This window comes from Trichechus manatus, unplaced genomic scaffold, assembly GCF_000243295.1.
Source record: "Trichechus manatus latirostris isolate Lorelei unplaced genomic scaffold, TriManLat1.0 scaffold00002, whole genome shotgun sequence".
Taxonomy (NCBI): Eukaryota; Metazoa; Chordata; class Mammalia; order Sirenia; family Trichechidae; genus Trichechus; species Trichechus manatus.
This window is the reverse complement of record NW_004443938.1, coordinates 28756837-28776048: the sequence shown is the minus strand read 5'-3', so window position 1 is coordinate 28776048 and position 19212 is coordinate 28756837. Positions and strand designations below refer to the sequence as shown.

Below are 19212 nucleotides of genomic sequence, written 5' to 3'. Positions count from 1 at the left end.
CTATAGCTAAATAGGAGAAGGTAGAAAATGAACTGTGAAGTTCTCTTCAAAAGCCAGGCTAGGCCCAAAGCAGACTGCTAGGGAGTCTGTATCTAGAATGTTAAAAACAGGTGTGTGTAAAGGTGCAGAGGAGGGCAAGTGCTTCTTTCAAAATCTGACAGAATATAATGATACCGTTTCTAATAGGGTAAAAGAAAAGTTGCATTTTGGAAAATTAGTGATTGATTGTATGATAGGGAGTAGGAAGTACATCCCTCCCAGCAGCAGGAGCCCAGAATTTAATACAAGGAAAACTTAGACAACTGAAGTGACTGTGGAAGGACAGAAAGATGGTCAGATGAAAGGTATCACCTGGAATCATCTGCTTCTGGACAGTTGTGGCAGTTGAAGAGATGGCAGGGTTAAAAGCTCATGTGTTAGTAGTTAATCGGCCTTCGACATTATAGATTTGCCTTCTAATAGTGCAGTAGGAGCCCTCTTGTTTGGGACCCTTAGCTTTTGGGTTAATCCAAAAAGAAGAGTGTCATAAAAGTATAACACGCCCTTAGACATTTTAACTAAGATGTAAATATTGGTTTATTTGCCAGTTATTTAATGTAGGACCTTTCCTGCTTGTCGAGTATGGGTCACGTGATAAGTGTTTTCTAGTTGTACAAATCACATCCATTACATAGTTGTGAACCAGGGTGCAGAATTCTATAATTTTTTATATATTTTTCCTCAATCTGTTAGAACTGTTTTGCCCACACTTAATCAATAGCTTAAAAAAAAAAAAGACAACACACTTTTATCTAGTTTTTCTAAAGCATTCAACTTTCACAGAAACTCATGTCATCAGTTTACCTAATCATGATAAAAAATCCAACTGGCATAATCAGTTTGGTAACAAACGCAACTAACTCTTGGTAACTGTACAGTGCAGCGGGTGGGAATCCACGTGGAGAGTGTACCAGTCTAACTGAAAGCCTGCAGCTGCCCCAGGCATCAATCAGTAAGCTTTCCCAAGGGCATAGAGAACAGCCCCTAATCTAGTAAATTAGTTAAATGGAGATTAGTTGAAACAGCTGTCTTAATCATCTAGCACTCCTACAACAGAAATACCACAAGTGGATGGTTTTAATGAAGAGAAGTTTATTTCCTCACAGTCAAAGTAAGCTAAAAGTCCAAATTCAGGGCATCAGCTCCAGGGAAGGCTTTTTCTCTCTGTCGGCGTTCTTCTGTTCGGTGTTCCCCTGGACTAGGAGCTTCTCTGCGCAGGGACCCTGGTCCAAAGGATGCGCTCTGCTCCCGGCACTGCTTTCTTGATGGTATGAGGTCCCCCTGTCTCACTGCTCACTTCTGCCCTTTATATCTCAAGAGATAGCCTCAGGACACAAATCCAGTCTTGTAGATCAGGTCCTGCCTTACTAACACAACTGCCACCCTTCCTCGCTCATTAACATCATAGAGGCAGGTTTACGACATACGGGAAAATCACACAGTACCAGGAATCATGGCCTAGCCAAGTTGATACACACATTTTTGGGGAGACATAATTCAGACCATGACAACAGCTTTTACTTTTTCAAACTTTGTGTTTACTACTATGTGTGTATAAAAAGCATGCATTTAAATTTGATACAAGCATTTATTTGTTTGGAAGTTAGCCAGGAAGATTTTGATCTAACCAGATCTTTTACTCATAAAAACAAAATGAACAGAAGGCAAAATACCTGCTATGCTTTCTGTTGTCCGAATTCATATTTATTTGAATAGCCTGACCTTATAGAGCAATTGTGTTGCTTCAGTATGGCACTCATACGAAAATGAGAATTTTATTAAAGTGATGTCCGTATTTAAAATGGTAAAATCAACACCTATTCAGCTAGCCATATAGTTGGTTTATCTTGAATATTTCTCTAAATGCAAATCAAGTTACTGAAATTCAAACACGGCTATTTTGTTCCTATTATTTAATTGGAGAGATTAAAACTGCTAGCTTAAAGTAGGTAATAAGATGCCTGATTTTTAATTACCCTTCTTATCCTCCATTGGATTGACACAGTGGCTGCAACGATGGGCTCAAGCATAGCAAAGATTGTGAGCATGGCGCAGGACTGGGCAGTGTTTCGTTCTGTTGTACATGGGGTCACTATGAGTCAGAACCAACTCGGCAGCACCTAACAACATCCTCCATACCACAAATAATTCTAAGAATTTGATGAAGTGTTTTAAAATCCTTGTTATAAGACATGTGTAGAGCATTTCACACTTAAGCACAGATGTACCTTAAATAAATTTTAGAGTCTCATACTTGAGGTTTTCAGATACAATGTCTAGTTTGGGCTAAGTATTTTATCAGTGTTTCTCTGGATGCTGAGCTGTATTTGTCTGTCATTTAGTTATAGCTACTTATTAACTAAACCCTGTATCTAAATGGACTTTACCTAAATATTTCCATTTTGCCCTTTTATTCTCAATTTTGAAAAGGTAAAGATAGGGTAGGAATTTAGGCAATTGACAGATTTTAGTCTAGAAAATACTTTCTTTAAACAAAAAGATCTTTTGTGTTAAGATTCCTGTAATGTTTTGTTTCCTTTTGTTTGTTTTTGTTTTTTCTTCGTCTAGTTTTTGGGATCATGTAAATATATGCACATTGGATCGCTAATAAAATGTTAATTGGAATTTAGAACTATTAATGTATCCATGTAAATACCTTGGCATGGTTTCAAAAATTTGACAGTTGTAGAAACTTAAAAGAATGAGTAGGGGTTTTTTTAGTTTTTAAATTTTAGCATGATTTTAGGACATAAATATAATGAACTGTTTTATTTTACACTCTATTTGAAGCATTTGGAGAACAAAAATTTTTGTCTGCATTTGATTAATGTGACCAAATGGAAACTGTAGCACTTCAAATAGTAAGGATAAAGCCAAACTGATCACCTTTTGTTGGGGGGAGTGAAGGCTTTAATCTGTTTTTCTTTAAATTTATATCAAAATTAGTACCACTTTTGCTTTGTTCTTAGGGAAGATCTGAATAGACTTCCTAATTTTCCACTAGATTTTCTACTTCAATTTGATTGAAAACAAATACCATAAGCAAATTTATAAATTTCAATTGAACTTCAAATTAGCCCATCTACAAAAATAGACCTACAACTTCAATCCCTTCTCCCTACCAAGAAGAAACTAAGAATATATACTAAAATACTAACGGTAGTGATCTGAGTGGTGCATTTACCAGAAATTTCTCTGTTTTTCTTGGAGCATTTCTGTATGTTCCAAAATTTCTACAGTGAACATAATCAGTTTTATAATCAAAAGGAAAGAATTTTTTTTTTTTAAACAAAAAGACGATTACCGGAACCAATGGAAATATATATTAGGCCAAATTTATTATATACCATTAATTCCTAGCTACTGAAAAACAAAAAATTTCCACCTCTGAATCACACACAGAAACAAATTCATTGTGGAAAGACTTTAATGGCAAAGTGCACTGAAGAATTAAAACAGTTACATGTGCAATTTAGAAAAGAATTTAGGGAGAAAAGGGAAAAGAGAGTTGAATTGCCTAAATAATTACTTGAGTTTTCTTGGCCAATTTTACATTTGTTTTCTCCGTGTGCAACAATCATAGAAACCTACCGTTTTCTAGTCTTAGACATACATGCAGCATGGGGCATTCTGCTGCACATTAGATCACATTGGTCAGTGCTAGAGTCCAGCCCCATTTACAGGGAAACTGACTAATGGTTAGCTGTGGCAGTTTTACCACAATGCCATTTGGTTCCAAGGAAGTCCATTTAAGTGGCTGTCCATATCCCAGTAGTTTTACCTGAAATTAAAAATACACACACAAATGTCACCAAATGCATCACTTCCATTCACCCACTTTTTATTGGGAAGGAGTGGATGGCATTTTTAAAAAAACATTACAGACAGGGAATTCCTTTTACTTTTTTTTACACTTTTAACCCTTGATTCAACTGAGTACATACATATGTCTTGCTCCTATGTTACTCTCGAGTGCACGGTAGTTGAGGAAGAAGAATTCTAGAGGCTGAATGAGGTGTCAGAGTGGGAGGAATGCTGAATAGAGGACCGGGGATAGAAAAGTAACTCTGGAACCCATCTGCCCAACTAGGGCCTGCCCACTTTTTACACAGAATGTTTGGAGAAAGGCTGCCTTCCCATATCCAGCCACTGTTCCTCCCCAGATTCCCCAGTAATCTCCACTAGTCAACAATACATAAACTTTATCAGTTATTACTGTGATTGTTGTATATCCTTAGTCTTAATTTATATTAAGTGAATTCAAATAAGTAGATTTATACATGTTCCGGGGTTATTTTAAGCCAGAAAATTTTGCTTATCAGGTGGAGCAACACAAAAAACAAAACACCCATGAACTTTGAAATGATAGATTTAATTGGTGTCAACAAGAACTTAGATAAAAAAGATAATCAGTGTCATATCCAGGCTACTTAAGCTATAACTAAATACTAGATTTGAGCTCCATCTTCTTTCTGCCTGACCAACCACAAGGGTTAGGCATAAATATGGAAAGGTGTTGCATATAGACAATTCACCTCCAATGGGGTCATCAATTTCTTAATAAGCTATAAAATATATCAAAATGAACCCAGTGCCAGGCATGGTGATTACAACTGTTAGATTAATCTTAAATTTTCCCTAAAGTTTTTTTGTAAATTTAAAAAGTAGGGCCCTCATATCTTTTATGGAGGTATGTTCTGGGGTAGAGTGTCAGGGGAAGCATCTGAATTCCAGTTTTATGAAAAGAATCATTTTGGATGCATGCAGTTCAACTTGAACAACACAGAATTACTGTGAAGACTAATATCTACTTTGCATTGCTATGCATGGAGATAATGTAGCTCTTTTTTTAAGTTTGGTTTTCTGGATATGAAAGAATAAAAATTTCAAAGGTTTTGGCCAAATATTGCTATTGATGAAGCTCATTTTAATGTTACTCTTACAAGGTATAAAAGAAGCGCACATAAGGCTCTTCTTAAAGTTAAAATGAGTTATGTTTTCATAGGCTATCCTAGGCAGCAATTTAAAGGAATAATACAGATGACAAAATTTCCTCTTACCATTGTTGAATTCCAAATAGCTTTGGGCTGGCCAAGAAGCAGCTGTCCTAATGTGGGCCATTTAAGAAAAATGGCATAGACCAAATTTTCTTTAGGTTTGGTTGTGTACCTGGTTAAAATAAACAACAACAAAAACAGTAATAACAAAGATCCATCCCATGTTTCTCATTATTTATGGGTTAAATCGAATTATTTTACAGAGACAAATTTTTTACCAATATCTTCATTAAAAGGAAGGAAAAATAGCCCCGTGGTGGCCTAAAAAACATCTCCCTTCCCCACCTACCTGATATTAAAAGGAAGTTCTTGGAAGAGAAAAGAGATTTTCATCAGACTGTTCTCCTGGAGCTGGAAATAGGGGACTGGGGGTGGGGGAGTGAATCAAGGAACTAGGCTGCAAGAGCTAGATGGCTTTTAACCCACTAATTCAAATTTTTGTAGCCATTCATTGAGTAGGTATGTATCTGTCAACACTGTGCCAGATACTGTGCTCGGTGTGAGGGATATGACAGAAAACAAAACACACAGAGTTCTTGTTCTCCTGGAGCTTAGACTAGAGTGGGGAAGACAGACATTAAATAACCACAAATAAGCCTCTATAAGACCTGGCTCTGAGCTTGGAAGACACTGGAGGACTTTGAGTATGGGAGTGACATAATCTGACTTATTTAAAAGATCGCTGTGGCTGCTTTGGGGAGGAAAGACTAAAGAGGCAAGAGTGGAAATAGAGACCAGTCAGAGGCTACTGAAATAATCCAGGAGAGTTAATGGAAAACAAAAGGATAAGGGTTGACACTGAGAGGTAATATGAGAAGGTCAGAATCTCGATATATTTCAAAGATAAAGATGATGGTATTTGTTGATGGATTGGCTGTGGGAAAGAATGGGAAGTTAGGGACCAAGATTTTATGCCTTTACAATGGACTAAAAGGATGAAACTGCCATTAACTGAGATGAAGACGACTGGGTGGAGCTAGTTAAGGGCAAAAAAAACAAAAAATCAGAATTTCGGTTTGGGATATCACAGGTTATACATTCAAGTGGAGATGTTGAGTAGGAAGTTGAACATATGAGTCTGAAAACATACATGTGGAGGTCATCGATATGGTATTTAAAGCCAAGAAACTGGATGACATCGTGTGCAGAATTAAGAAAAATACAGAAGACTAGAAGTCCAAGGACTAAGCCCTGGGCCCTTCAAGATTTAGAGGCTGGGAATATGAAGTGGAACCAGCAAAGGAGACTAAGAAGGGGCAGTGAACAGGTACTATGAAAACCAGCAGAGAGTAATCACCTGAGACAAATGCTGCTGATAAGATCAGAAAATGAAGACTGAGAACTGACCATGGACTTGGCAAGGTAGAGGTAATTGCTAACTTGGTAACAGCAGTTTTGTGGAATGCGGGGCAGGAGCCTGACCAGAGTGGGTGTGCTGGGTTGAATAATGTCCCCCCAAAATTCATGTCCACCCAGAACCTCAGAATATAAGAAGAAAGACACAAAGACTCAGAGGGAAGACATAGGCAGAGATTGGAGAGATGGTGCCACAAACCAAGGAATGCCAAGGATGGCTGGCAACCACCAGGAGCTGGAAGAGACAAGGGCATTGCCCTGCCAACATCCTGATTTCAGACTTCTAGCCTCCAGAACTGTGAGAGAATAAATGTTGTTTTAAGTCACCTGGTTTGTGGTAATTCGTTACGGCAGCCCTAGGAAACTAATACAGAATTTGATATTGGGTGTAGGGATGCTATAATAAATACTTAAAAATGTGAAAGTGTTTTGGAATTGGGTAACAGGTAGCAGCTGGAAGCATTTTGAGGTGCATTCTAGGAAAAGCCTAGACTGCCTTGAAGAGATTGTTGATAGAAATATATATGGACATTAAAGGAGATTCTGTTGAGCCCAGAAAAAAAGTGAGGAGGGCTGTAAAGAAAGCTTCTGTTGTCTTAGAGAATACATATATAGTCACTAACAGAATGTTGCTAGAAATATGAACATTAAAGGGGCTTCTGGTGAGGTCTCAGATGGAAATGAAGAACATGTTACTGGAAACTGGAGGAAAGGTGGCAGAAAACTGGGCTCAATTGTGTTCTGCTGTTGGACGGGAAGTAGAACTTGTAAGTGATGAACCTGGATATTTAGCTGAGATTGCCAAGCAAAGTGTGGTTTAGATATTATTAGAATAGTATGAACACATAACAAGTTTTTTTAAAAAAAAATCAATTAAAATAACAATATTATTTTGGTTTCTTTTTAATCTAATATTTTTCTCTGCCCTTGGGTACCTCTTGCTTGCTAATTTGATGCCAGGTAGCATCTGTAATGATAGAATTTACTTAACTGACTAAACTGAAGTCTCTGTTTCAGATTAACCATCAACATTTTCATTTATCTTTAGGGTTTACAACTTTTGTAAGAGCTGACTACTTTTAACTAGAATTTGTCCATCACTAGGAGGTGTCTAGGAGCCCTGGTGGTGCAATGGTTAATGGCAAAAGATCGGTGTTCGAACCCCCCAGTGGCTCTTCAGGAGAAAAGACTTGGCTCCATAAAGATTACAGTCTAAGAAACTCTATTGGGCAGTTCTACTTTGTCCTATAGGGTTGCTATGAGTTAGAATCAACTTGACAGCACACAACAACAGGTGTCTAGAGATGATAAACAACAAGAACTCAAAAACATGCTAATTTCTTCCTTTCTTTTATATTAGAGTAAGTAAAGTTTGGAAAGCACTTTGTGTAGGTAGGCACTCATCCAATGTCTCTTTTTATCCTTCTCTTTATATCTCTGAGAAATTTTAAATGTCTTCCTCTATCAAATAGTACTGGTTACAAGAATGACTTACCACACATCTGGGGTGACAGTGTCATTTGCGGATCTCCAAGTGTGGGTTCCATAAATGGCTTCTCCATTGACACTTAGCCAGGCCCCCATTTGCCTTAATCTCTCCTCAAAAATTGGGGAAATTGTGCCATCTTGTGTGGGCCCAATATTCATCAAAAGATTTCCTCCACATGAAACTGTTTCTACAAGTTGCTAAAAATTAAGAGTAAATAAAGCTTTTAGATAAGATACAATGTTGCATTAATCCATTGCAATTACATATTTACACGTGCATGGTAGTCACTATCTAGGACAACAAAGACGATAGAATATTGCCCAGTGTTTATAGGCCATTCAGCTATACAGATTGTAAGAAATAACTCCCACACACCCACACTATTAACTATATTACATTAATAGTCATCAGACATTTCACTGTACCTTCACCAATTCTTCGATTGTAAAATAGTCACAGATTCCAGCATTCCTCCTATAGCCCCAAGAAACCTTGTCTATTGTCATACAGTTTTCCCATTTATGTGGCAAAATATGTCCTGGGTTATAACGATCACTGCAGGTATAGTAGCCACCATGCTTACAGATGCTCCCAGCTCCCCAACGATCATTGGTGACTACTGTGTCCCGAACTGGGCTGAAATGAAAAGTATAATTTTTTAATATAAAAAAGCATAGTTTGTTTAATATTAAAAAAAAAGAAGTCACAGAAAAGATGTCTAACTGCAATTCACTCCTGAAAAATGACCATAGCATAATGTAGTGTGAAGTCCATGGTTTTGAAGTCAAATAGACCTAGATTGTCTGGAGTCATGACTCTGCCACTTTATAGCTCCTTGACTGAAAACAAGTGACTTAATTCATCTGAATAATGGGTTTCCTCATCTTTTATTAGAACAGAAATAATTTCTATAAAACCTAGTCCAGTACCCAGCATATATAGCACTTTTAAGAGTACTATACTTATTTGAAGCTTTTTCCCCCTTATAATGTGAGTGGTAACCAAAATTAAATTTACACTTGCTATTTCTCTCTCCAGTGATTGAATAAACTCATACATTATATTCCAACCTTTCTGTTTCTCTTACAATTGTGCCTAATACTGAAGAATCAATTGCTCCCATTATGTAATTCACTGTAGCATGAAATACCCCAATAATATTATTTATTGTGGCAGGTGGTGATGGAACAGTTTGATTCCCAAATTAAAGTGGAGGGCTCCCAGTCCTTTCCCTTGGAAGGAGTACCCGGAGAAACTGCTGTTGTAAGAATCCAGACCTCACCAGAATATTTGTATATGTTCCTTTTGTGGACCCATGGAGCGTAAGTAGACTATTCCCTGACTTCATAGCACAATACTAAGTACTTCCTAGTTACAAATATAAATTTGGTCCATAAAGTTTAAGCCTAATGAAAGAGCTCAATCAGAACTCCCTGTTCTAATGGGGCAGCCTTGAACATGCTAGAAAGCCATAGGAAGGAACAAGATGAGGTGAGAATGTTGATGATGAAGAAAAAGAGTAGACAAGGGCAACACTGAACTGGGCAGCAAAGATTATCAAAAGGTGAACAGATAACAGAATCAATTAGAGGAACTGAAAAGCACATCATCAGAAGACAGAGATGAATAATGCATTGTCCCAGAATAGGGGCAATAGAAGAGCAGAATAGGAGATGAAAAGAGGAACCCACAAAATTAACATCTTAAAAGTCCCTGATCCTGTGACTGTTAGTCTGATTTCAAAACTAGGTTGTTATATTGTATTGGACTCCTGATTTCTTTACTCTTGATTATTTTGCATAAGCACTGATATGTCTTATAGGCATTACTTACAATGATTTCCTCACCCATACCACAAATGAACGTAGACGGAAATATTTCAAACAAGGGAATGAAAGTGTTACAAATGTAGTAGGAATATTTAAGGTAAGGACAGCAATCTAATAGCATACACACCTTTCATTATACAGCCAGGCTAGGAAGCCAGTGCTGTTCCAGTAGGAATCTGGTGCCCCTCCGTCACCATCAGCCCACAGCACCTCTGGCCAGTAGTTGTTCACTAACTCATAGAGCTCAGGCAACATCTTAGAAACCGGAAACTGCCGCTTGTGGAATGAACTGAATTTGTCCTCAAGAAACAGCGGGTTAAACCATTCAAAAAGGGAGTAGTACAGTCCAAAATGCAAGTCAGTTCTGTTCCTAATGGCTACCTCAAGTTCCTTGACAATGTCCCTCTTTGGCCCTTCATCTACAGCATTCCAGTTCCATGAGTACTTCGAACCCCACATGGTAAAGCCTGGAAAATTGTATTAAAAACTTATATAAGCATATCCATTTTCTTTTAGTAAATTTCCATTTTTATAAACCCAAATCAGGTAGTGCAAAAACCAAACCAAACCAAACCCGTTATTGTCGAGTCAGTTCTGACATAGGGTGACCCCACGTGTTACACAGTAGAAAAACCATAGGGTTTTCTTTACTGTAATCTTTACAGAAGCAGATCACCAGGACTTTCTTCCATGTTGCCACTGGGTGGATTCAAACTGCCAACCTTTAGGTTAGTAGTCAAGCGAAAACCATTTGCGCCACCCAGGGACCTCAGGTAGTGCAAGTGATATATAAATTACTTCTTCTACAAATGACTATTTTATTGCAATTTTTTTCATGGTATATATTCTGCTTTTATAAGAGAAACAAATGAGAAGTTAATCAAGGTGGAACCAAAGTTTTTAAAAGTAACTTTCAGGGTACCCCATAGGATCTGTAGAGTCTTACCTATTGCCTATATTTTCACTCTTACAATATAAGCTTCTTGAGGGATAGCATTATGTCTGCAGTGTTCCCTGCTCTTTCCCCAGCCTACTTCTAGCACAGAGTCTAGCAAAAAATAAACAATCAACAATAGCAGATCACAGCTGGCCCCTGGGAACATCTGCCACATCTACATGCTAAACAATGACTACTACTACTATTTATAATGAGGACCCTACGGTACGCTCCTGCAAGATTCTTATGTGTCTTCTAAACCAAAGATTACAGTATATTCCATAGTCTTAGGATTGTGTATATTATATTGTGATTCTAAAAGCAGTAATGAACCATGTGTAGTAATTCTCCTTTAGTCTGATTATTCATTTAACCATGGGGGAGGGCACACTTCCTCACTAGTTCTGTACTTTAAAATACAGCCACCATTTGTTTTCTCTTCTTACTCTAAAGCCATAAACTTGGATGTCAATCTTTAAATTACCTCAAAGTGAATTATCTATCACCTAAATGGATAAGAAAATAATGTATACTATTACACAATCTCTTTGAAGCAACTCATATTTTAAAAGGAATTTGCAATTAGATTACTGGTTGTTCTATATAAAAATACTAGAAGAGATAATACAAACTAAAATAATTAAGAAATAATACAAAAGCCTCAAAAATTTCAGTACACAGGAGTACAGGCATATCTCGCTTTACTGTGCTGTGCAGATATTGCATTTTTTACAAGTTGAAGGTTTGTGGCAGCCTGCATGGAGAAAGTCTATCTATCGGCACCCTTTTTTCAACAGCATATGCTCACTTCATGTCTTTGTGTCACATTTTGGTAACTCTCACAATATTTCAAGATTTTTTCATTATTATTATATTTGTTATGGTATCTGCAATCAGTGATCTTTGATGTTACCATTGTAATTGTTTTGGGGCACCGTGAATCGCACCCATTTAAGACGGTGAACTTAATAAATGTTGTGTGTGCTCTGACTGCTCCACCGGCTGGTGATTCCTCCATCTCTTGTCCTCTCCTCAGGTGTCCCTATTCCCTGAGACATGACAATATTGAAATTAGGCCAGCTGATAACTCTACAATGGCCCCTAAACGTTCAAGTGAAAGGAAGAGTCACATGTCTCTCACTTTAAATCAAAAGCTAGAAATGATTAAACTTAGTGAGGAAGGCATGTCGAAAGCTGAGATAGGTCAAAAGCTAGGCCTCTTGCGCCAAACAGTTAACCAAGTTGTGAATGCAAAGGAAAAGTTCTTGAAGGAAATTAAAAGTGCTACTCCAGTGAACACACGAATGATAAGAAAGCAAAAGAATCTTATTGCTGATTGGAGAAGTTTTAGTGGTCTGAATAGAAGATCAAACCTGCCACAACATTCCCTTAAGCCGAAGCCTAATCCAGACCAAGGCCCTAACTCTCACCAACTCTATGAAGGCTGAGAAAGGTGAGGAAGCTGCAGAAGAAAAATCTGAAGGTAGCAGAGGTTGGTTCATGAGGTTTAAGGAAAGAAGCCGTCTCCATAACATAAAAATGCAAGGTGAAGCAGCAAGTGCTGATGTAGAAGCTGTAGCAAGTTACCCAGAAGATCTAGCTAAGATAATTGATGAAGGCGGCTACACTAAACAACAGATTTTCAAGGTAGATGAAATAGCTTTATATTGGAAGAAAATGCCATCTAGGACTTTTATAGCTAGAGAGAAGTCAACATCTGGCATCAAAGCTTCAAAGGACAGGCTGACTCTCTTGTTAGGAGCTAATGCAGCTGATGGCTTTAAGTTGAAGCCAATGCTCCTTCCAAAAATCCTAGTGCCCTTAAGAATTATGCTAAATCTACTCTTCCTGTGCTCCATAAATGGAACGACAAGGCCTGGATGACAGCACATCTGTTTATAACATGGTTACTGAATATTTTAAGCCCACTGTTGAGACCTACTGCTCAGAAGAAAAGATTCCTTTCAAAATATTACTGCTCGTTGACAATGCACCTGGTCACCCAAGAGCTCTGATGGAGATGTACAAGGAGATTAATGTTGTTTCATGCCTGCTAACACAACATCCATTCTGCAGCCTGTGGATCAAGGAGTAATTTTGATTTTCAAGTCTTATTATTTAATAAATACATTTTGTCTAAGAAATACATTTTGTAAGGCTATAGCTGCCATAGATAGTAATTCCTCTGATAGACCTGGGCAAAGTAAATTGAAAACCTTCTGAAAAGGATTCACCATTCTAGATGTCATTAAGAACATTCACGATTCATAGGAGGAGGTCAAAATATTAACATGAACAGGAGTTTGGAAGAAGTTGATTCCAACCCTCATGGATGACTTTGAGGGGTTCAAGACTTCAGTGGAGGAAGTAAATGCAGACGTGGTAGAAATAGCAAGAGAACTGAAATTAGAAGTAGAGTCTGAAGATACGACTGAATTGCTGCAATCTCATGATAAAACTTTAATGGATGAGGAGTTGCTTCTTATGGATGAGCAAAGAAAGTGGTTTCTTGAGAAGAAATCTACTCCTAGGGAAGATGCTGTGAACATTGTTGAAACGACAACAAAGGATTTAGAATATTACATAAACTTAGTTGATAAAGCAGCAGCAGAGTTTGAGAGGATTGACTCCAATTTTGAAAAAAGTTCTACTGTGGGTAAAATGCTATCAATCAGCATGACATCCTCAAGAGAAATCTTTCATGAAAGGAAGAATCACTGGGGCAAACTTCACCGCGGTCTTATTTTAAGAAACTGTCACAGCTACCCTAAACTTCAGCAACCACCACCTTGATCAGTCAGCAGCCGTCAACATTGAGGCAAGACCCTCCATCAGCAAAAAGATTATGACTCTCTGAAGGCTCAGATGATGGTTAGCATTTTTCAGCAATAAAGTATTTTTTAATTCAGGTATGTACATTTTTTTAGACATAATCCTATTGCACACTTAACAGACTACAGTATAGTGTAAACATAATTTTTATATACACTGGGAAATCAAAAAATCATGTGACTCGGTTTATTGCCATATTTGTTTTATTGCTGTGGTCTGGAACCAAACACACAATATCTCTGAGGTATGCCTGTACATTTTTACTGTATTTATAAGGTGCTTTTGATGAAACACTTTACTCCTGGAAATTAAGACAAGTCTGAGATTGACTCACTCTGTAGATTCATTTTAAGAGGTTTTTCAAACAGCTCCAAAGATGTTTGTGGTAAGCTTCAAAGCGTATCTAAAGTCTTATTCAAAACATTTCAAGTTGACAGGCCCTAATGTCAGGCAGTACTAAAACCTTATGAGTCTTCAGTTTGATATCACCATCTTTCAATGTTCATGAGCACATGAACAGCTCACACAGTAGTCTTCCCTCTTTACAGTACAGTGGGTGCATTTTTTTTTTTCCTATAAGCAATAAAAACATCTGACAACATTGGGTCCTGGAAAATTTATAAATGTAAGCTAATCTTCTGTCCTCACAGTATGATAAAGAGTTTTTTGTTTTTTTTTTTAATAAGCTCACTGTGTAAGACTTTGTGCCACACAGCTTGGGGAAGTTCCTAGACATCAGGAAACCAAGATGTTTACAAGCAAATATATTTTATAAATATCTGTCTCAGCAGGAAAAATACCTACAGGAGAAAAGTCATGGAGCTACCAGCATGCAACCAAAGAGAAACATATTCTCAGAAGATAATTACAGTTTTATTTTTGGTTTTGGTCCCCTAGTCCCTGCTCCTGGAGAAACAATGAGGCAGAACTTCTTATACCAAGGCAAATATGGTCATGCAAAAGAAGCTATCTAATGATTTAACATGTGATTGGAACAATAATAGTTTGTGGATGCTTCTCTGATCTTATAGATACAGGAATGGTAATGGGTAGAATCTGTTCTATTACTCTAGCACTACTGTCTTCCTTTTAGATATTCTTCCACCACCTCTGATATTTCTGGGCACCATTATAGACCATAACCCTTTTCCAACAGGTGATCTGTGTCACTTCCATCACTAGCAACTCCTTCACCAGTTGGTCGTCTAAGAATTGGCCAAAAGCACAGCCAGGTGTGGTGATAATAATGCAAGACTGTCGCATCATAACCCCATGCTGCCTCCTCAGAATGCATTACAGAAGTGGAGTGAAAGGGAGGCAAAGGGTGCAATGTCAATGAGAAACTTCGACTTGCAATCCATATTCCACTTTAAATAGCTTTAATCCAATCATGGAAATACTGTCAAATATACACATATACACATGTGGAGGGTATGATCTTCCTCTATACCTAATGCCTCTCAATTTGGGTGGAACGTATGGTCCTCTAAATTATAAGCAAATGTCAGTGGTCGTGTATGGGTGCTCCTAAGCAGAAAATCTGATTTCACAGAAATGATCTTGCTTTAGTTTTTTCTTCCAAAAGAACTAGTGCACATTTCATAACCATGGTTAATGTCTGTATATGTTGCACTTACTTACCTTCATGATGTTTGGTAGTTAAGACCATGTATTTTGCACCAGAAGCCTGAAGAAGATCTGCCCACTGGCTGGCATTGAAAAACTGTGCTGTAAATTGTGGTCCAAAATCTTCGTATTTGAAGTCAGGAGGGTAATTATGTTTCATAAATTTCACATACTCTGGTATCTGTTTCTCTTGCCAGTACCACCTAAGGGGAGGAAAGGGAATAGCACATGAACAGCACAAATTACACCAGCTCCCTTTGCTATTCCCTCCCTCTACTCAATTATTACCCAGATTCTCCTCCTCACTTCCCCGTTAGTTTGACTTGCCCCTAAAGAGAGCTTAACCAAAACCAAACCTGTTGCCATCAATTCTAACTCCTAGCAACCCTGTAGGATAGAGTAGAACTGCCCCACAGGGTTTCCAAGGAGCGGCTGGTGGGTTCAAACTGCCGACTTTTTGGTTAGCAGCCGTAGGTAAACCAAAACTCCCTCTCTTTTTCCATCCAGCCCCTTGTGAAATCCACTCAGCTCATAAATTAGACTATTCTAGACAACCCCTGCCACCTACTCTCTCTTAAGTCTCACTTTCAAATTGCAGTAGGTAGTATGTGTCTTTAGCAGTTCCTTAGTGGTGCAAACAGTTAAGTGCTCAACTACTAACCAAAAGGTTTATGGTTTGAATCCACCCAGAGGCGCCTCACAAGAAAGGCCTGGCAATCTGCTTCTGAAAGGTCACAGCCTTGAAAATCCTATGGAGCAGTGCTACTCTGCACACATGAGGTCGCCATGAGTTAGAATTGACTCAACAGCGGCAACAACAACAAAGTATGTATCTTTACACAGTTGTTGCAGTTAGGTGCCATTGAGTCAGTTCTGACTCATAGCAACCCTATGTACAACAGAATGAAATACTGCCCAGTCCTGCGCCATCCTCACAATCATTGTTATGCTAAGTCCTTTGCAAAATAAGTGACTAAGGCTCCAAAAGAAAGACTGCATGCCTAAAACATAGCATGCACCAATTACACTCACTAGCAGAGAACAGGAGCCCCGGTGGCATAGTGGTCAAGAGCTCGGTGGCTAACCAAAAGGTCGGCGGTTCAAATCCACCAGCTGCTCCTTGGAAACCCTATAGGGCAGTTCTACTCTGTCCTCTAGGGTTGCTATGAGTCGAAAGAAACCAACAGCACGTAACAACAGCAGATAACAATAATTAATCAGGAAAGATATGTAAAACAGTTCAAAGTTGTAAGAAATTACACAAACATTTTTACATAGTTTTCAGGGCAAAATCTAAAAAGCAATTCTTTTTTTTTTTTTTGTGCAGCACCATTCATTTGGCAGTCTATTAATAATTAGGGATTTTTAAGGTACCACTCTGAAACTTTTTTTTTTTTAAAGTTCCTAGAGCCACCCATGGAGTTCCCGGGTGGTGCGAACTCTTAATGTACTGCCTACTAACCTAAAGGTTCGTTGTTAAAGTCCACCCAGAGGTGCCTCAAAAGAAAGGCCTGGCAATCTATTTCTGAAAAATCAGCCATTGAAAACCCTGTTGAGAACATACTACTCTGACACATATGAGGTCACCATGAGTCAGAAGGGATTCCACAGCAACTGGCTTGGAGTCCACACATGGTAACTTTTTAACAGTAAAGAGCCAATAAAACAAACAGTTGCTGTGGAGTGGACAGGTCCAAATTAACAAGCATTTCACATATCCATGAATTTATTTCTAACCGTCCTTAGTAACAGAACAACTAAAAATTGGTAGGCAGCAGTAGTACAGCATAGGACTTTCAGCCTGAGTCCCCATGACAGATAGTTTAGACCCAGGCTTCACCACTCATTGTATGACTCTGGCAGTCTGAATCCCCCCAGGTACCTTAGAAGAAAGGCCTCCTGATCTGCTTCCAAAAAGTCAGAGCCTTTAAAACCCTATGAAGCAGTTCTACTCGACGGCAACTACCACCAGCACAAATCGCTTAATTTCTTCGGGTTTAGTCTCCAGATGTTATGGTGTGATAACCACAACGTGACACGTGCGACCACCAACAGGCTGAGAAGCCAGATCCACAGAAAAAGTGCTTGAAAATGCTTTCAGTCACACCGAAGAAAAAAGGTCATTGTTACTCCAGCACCAACCCAATTAAGCAATAAATTATACCTTTAACCCGGAAATGCGAAACAGCGTTACGAACAGTGAGAAGTGAAACCGACAAGAAGGCAAACCCAGTGAGCCGGTCGTGGCTGGAGCCAGGGAAGCAAAAACAGGGTCAGGGGACAGAGGAAAGAGCGCTCACCAGAACCACTCGCTACCGAAACCGGGCACGGAATACACGCCCCAGTGGATGAAGATGCCGAACTTGGCTTGGTCGAACCAGGCCGGGAGCGGGCGGGCGTCCAGGGACTCCCAGGTGGGCTCGTAGCGCTGGGCGCCGGCGGCAGGGCGCGCGGGTGGCGGCAGCAGCAGCGGCAGCAGCAGCAGCTGGAGTGCGAGACGGGCGGTCCCCGGGCACCGCGTGTCCGCCGGGCCGGCCATCCGAACGCACGCTCTGCACTCTCCCGCGGGCTCCTTCCGCGTCTCCGGCTAAATCGGCCCCACAGCGTCACCTGACCAAGCTGTCCTTGTGACGGCCCCTCTCCACCAAGGGGTTGGGAGTGGCGCTCCGGCCCAATTGCCCCCAAGGGGCTGCATCGCTCACTTGCATAATAAAGGAGGCCGGCATACCCGCATGGCCACCCCGGGGCTTCTAAGCGAAGGTTCCTAATCAGTTTGCTCTGGGGGAAAAAAACTGCGACTGGTTCAGGGAACTGTGGCCAGCACCCTTCCCCCAAGATCTCGCACGGCCCTTAAAGAAACTGCCCGAGAGGGCGACGCGACCGATCTGCCTGGGGGGCTGCATGGCGAGTCCCTTCCATGGGCCCAGCCTCACTCCCGGACATGGCGAGTCCCTTCCATGGGACCAGCCTCACTCCCAAAAACTCGCTGCCGTCGAGTCGATTCTGACTTATACCGACCCTGTAGGCCATTCCCAAAGCACGGAGGAGTCGTCCAAACCCTCCCGGACAGCACTGAATGCAATTCAGATTGTTATAAACCTCTGCTTTTGCCCTCAAAGCTTCTGAGCCTGTTAGAAGCGGCTGCTGACCTGGAATATGCATCCCGTGAAATTATCAGTTTCTGATTCAGAAGGTCTGTTTTGGGGCTGAGAACCTGCGTTTCTAACAAGGCTCATGTGAGGCTCAACCACTGTATCAGAAGACAAGGTGACCGGACACAGGTGAAACCAGTAGCGTGATGTTTAAGGAAGCTGCAGCCTGGGGAAAAGAAGCTAGAAACTGGAAATGTTTAATCAAGGGAAATCATCAGAACCTCACTATTTCCCCTTCTTAAATGATTTGAGTAAAGCCAGACTTCCCACCCCTCCTCCTGCAAAATCCTTTTCATCCTTCAATGGCCAGTTTAAATGTCACCTCATCTGGGAAGCTTTCTGCCACCACCCTCCGCTCCCAGAATATTTTACTCTGTCTTCTGTATTCCCATAGCATCCTATTCCACTATGAACATAAGGATTCCTGCTTCATTTTGTTATTACGTAGATACAGACTTTGATGCCCCATTAGACTGAGAGCTTCTTGAGGGCAGGGATAAACCCATTGCCATGAGTCAATTCCTACTCATAGTGACTCTATAGAACAGAATAGAACTGTCACCGTAGGGTTTCCTAGGCTATAATCTTTACAGAAAACAAAAATCCTCACAACTGGACCAATAAGCAACATCATGATAAACAAAGAAAAGATTGAAGTCATCAAGGATTTCATTTTACTTGGATCCACAATCAACAACACACATGGAAGCAGAAGTCAAGAAATCAAAAGACGCATTGCATTGGGCAAATCTGCTGCAAAAGATCTCCTTAATGTGTTAAAAAGCAAAGGTGTCACCTTGAAGACTAAGGTGCACCTGACCCAAGCTATGGTATTTTCAATCGTGTCATATGCAATGAAAGTTGCATAATGAATAAGGAAAACTGAAGAAGGATT

General features: G+C 39.7%; 1 protein-coding gene across 1 annotated transcript; it reads right to left on the bottom strand.

Moving 5' to 3' along the window:
* Positions 1-3448: 3448 nt before the first annotated feature.
* Positions 3449-18875, bottom strand: FUCA2 (alpha-L-fucosidase 2). Its single transcript, XM_004368969.2, has 7 exons — positions 17466-18875; positions 15181-15368; positions 9898-10237; positions 8367-8577; positions 7948-8138; positions 5100-5208; positions 3449-3820 (listed from the first exon to the last, which is right to left on the bottom strand). Exons 1-7 carry the CDS (start codon positions 17702-17704, stop codon positions 3680-3682), a joined length of 1419 nt encoding a protein of 472 aa, XP_004369026.1. The 5' UTR covers positions 17705-18875; the 3' UTR covers positions 3449-3679.
* Between the last annotated feature and the right edge of the window lie 337 nt (positions 18876-19212).

Excerpts from the sequence above, each read along its gene's own strand:
- FUCA2 (XM_004368969.2), bottom strand. The coding sequence starts at position 17,704 with ATGGCCGGCCCGGCGGACACGCGGTGCCCGGGGACCGCCCGTCTCGCA. Across the intron at positions 10,238-15,180 it reads AACTACCAAACATCATGAAG|GCTTTACCATGTGGGGTTCG; the intron begins GTAAGTAAGTGC and ends ACAATTTTCCAG. Across the intron at positions 5,209-7,947 it reads ACTGTCACCCCAGATGTGTG|GTACACAACCAAACCTAAAG; the intron begins GTAAGTCATTCT and ends TATTTTAACCAG.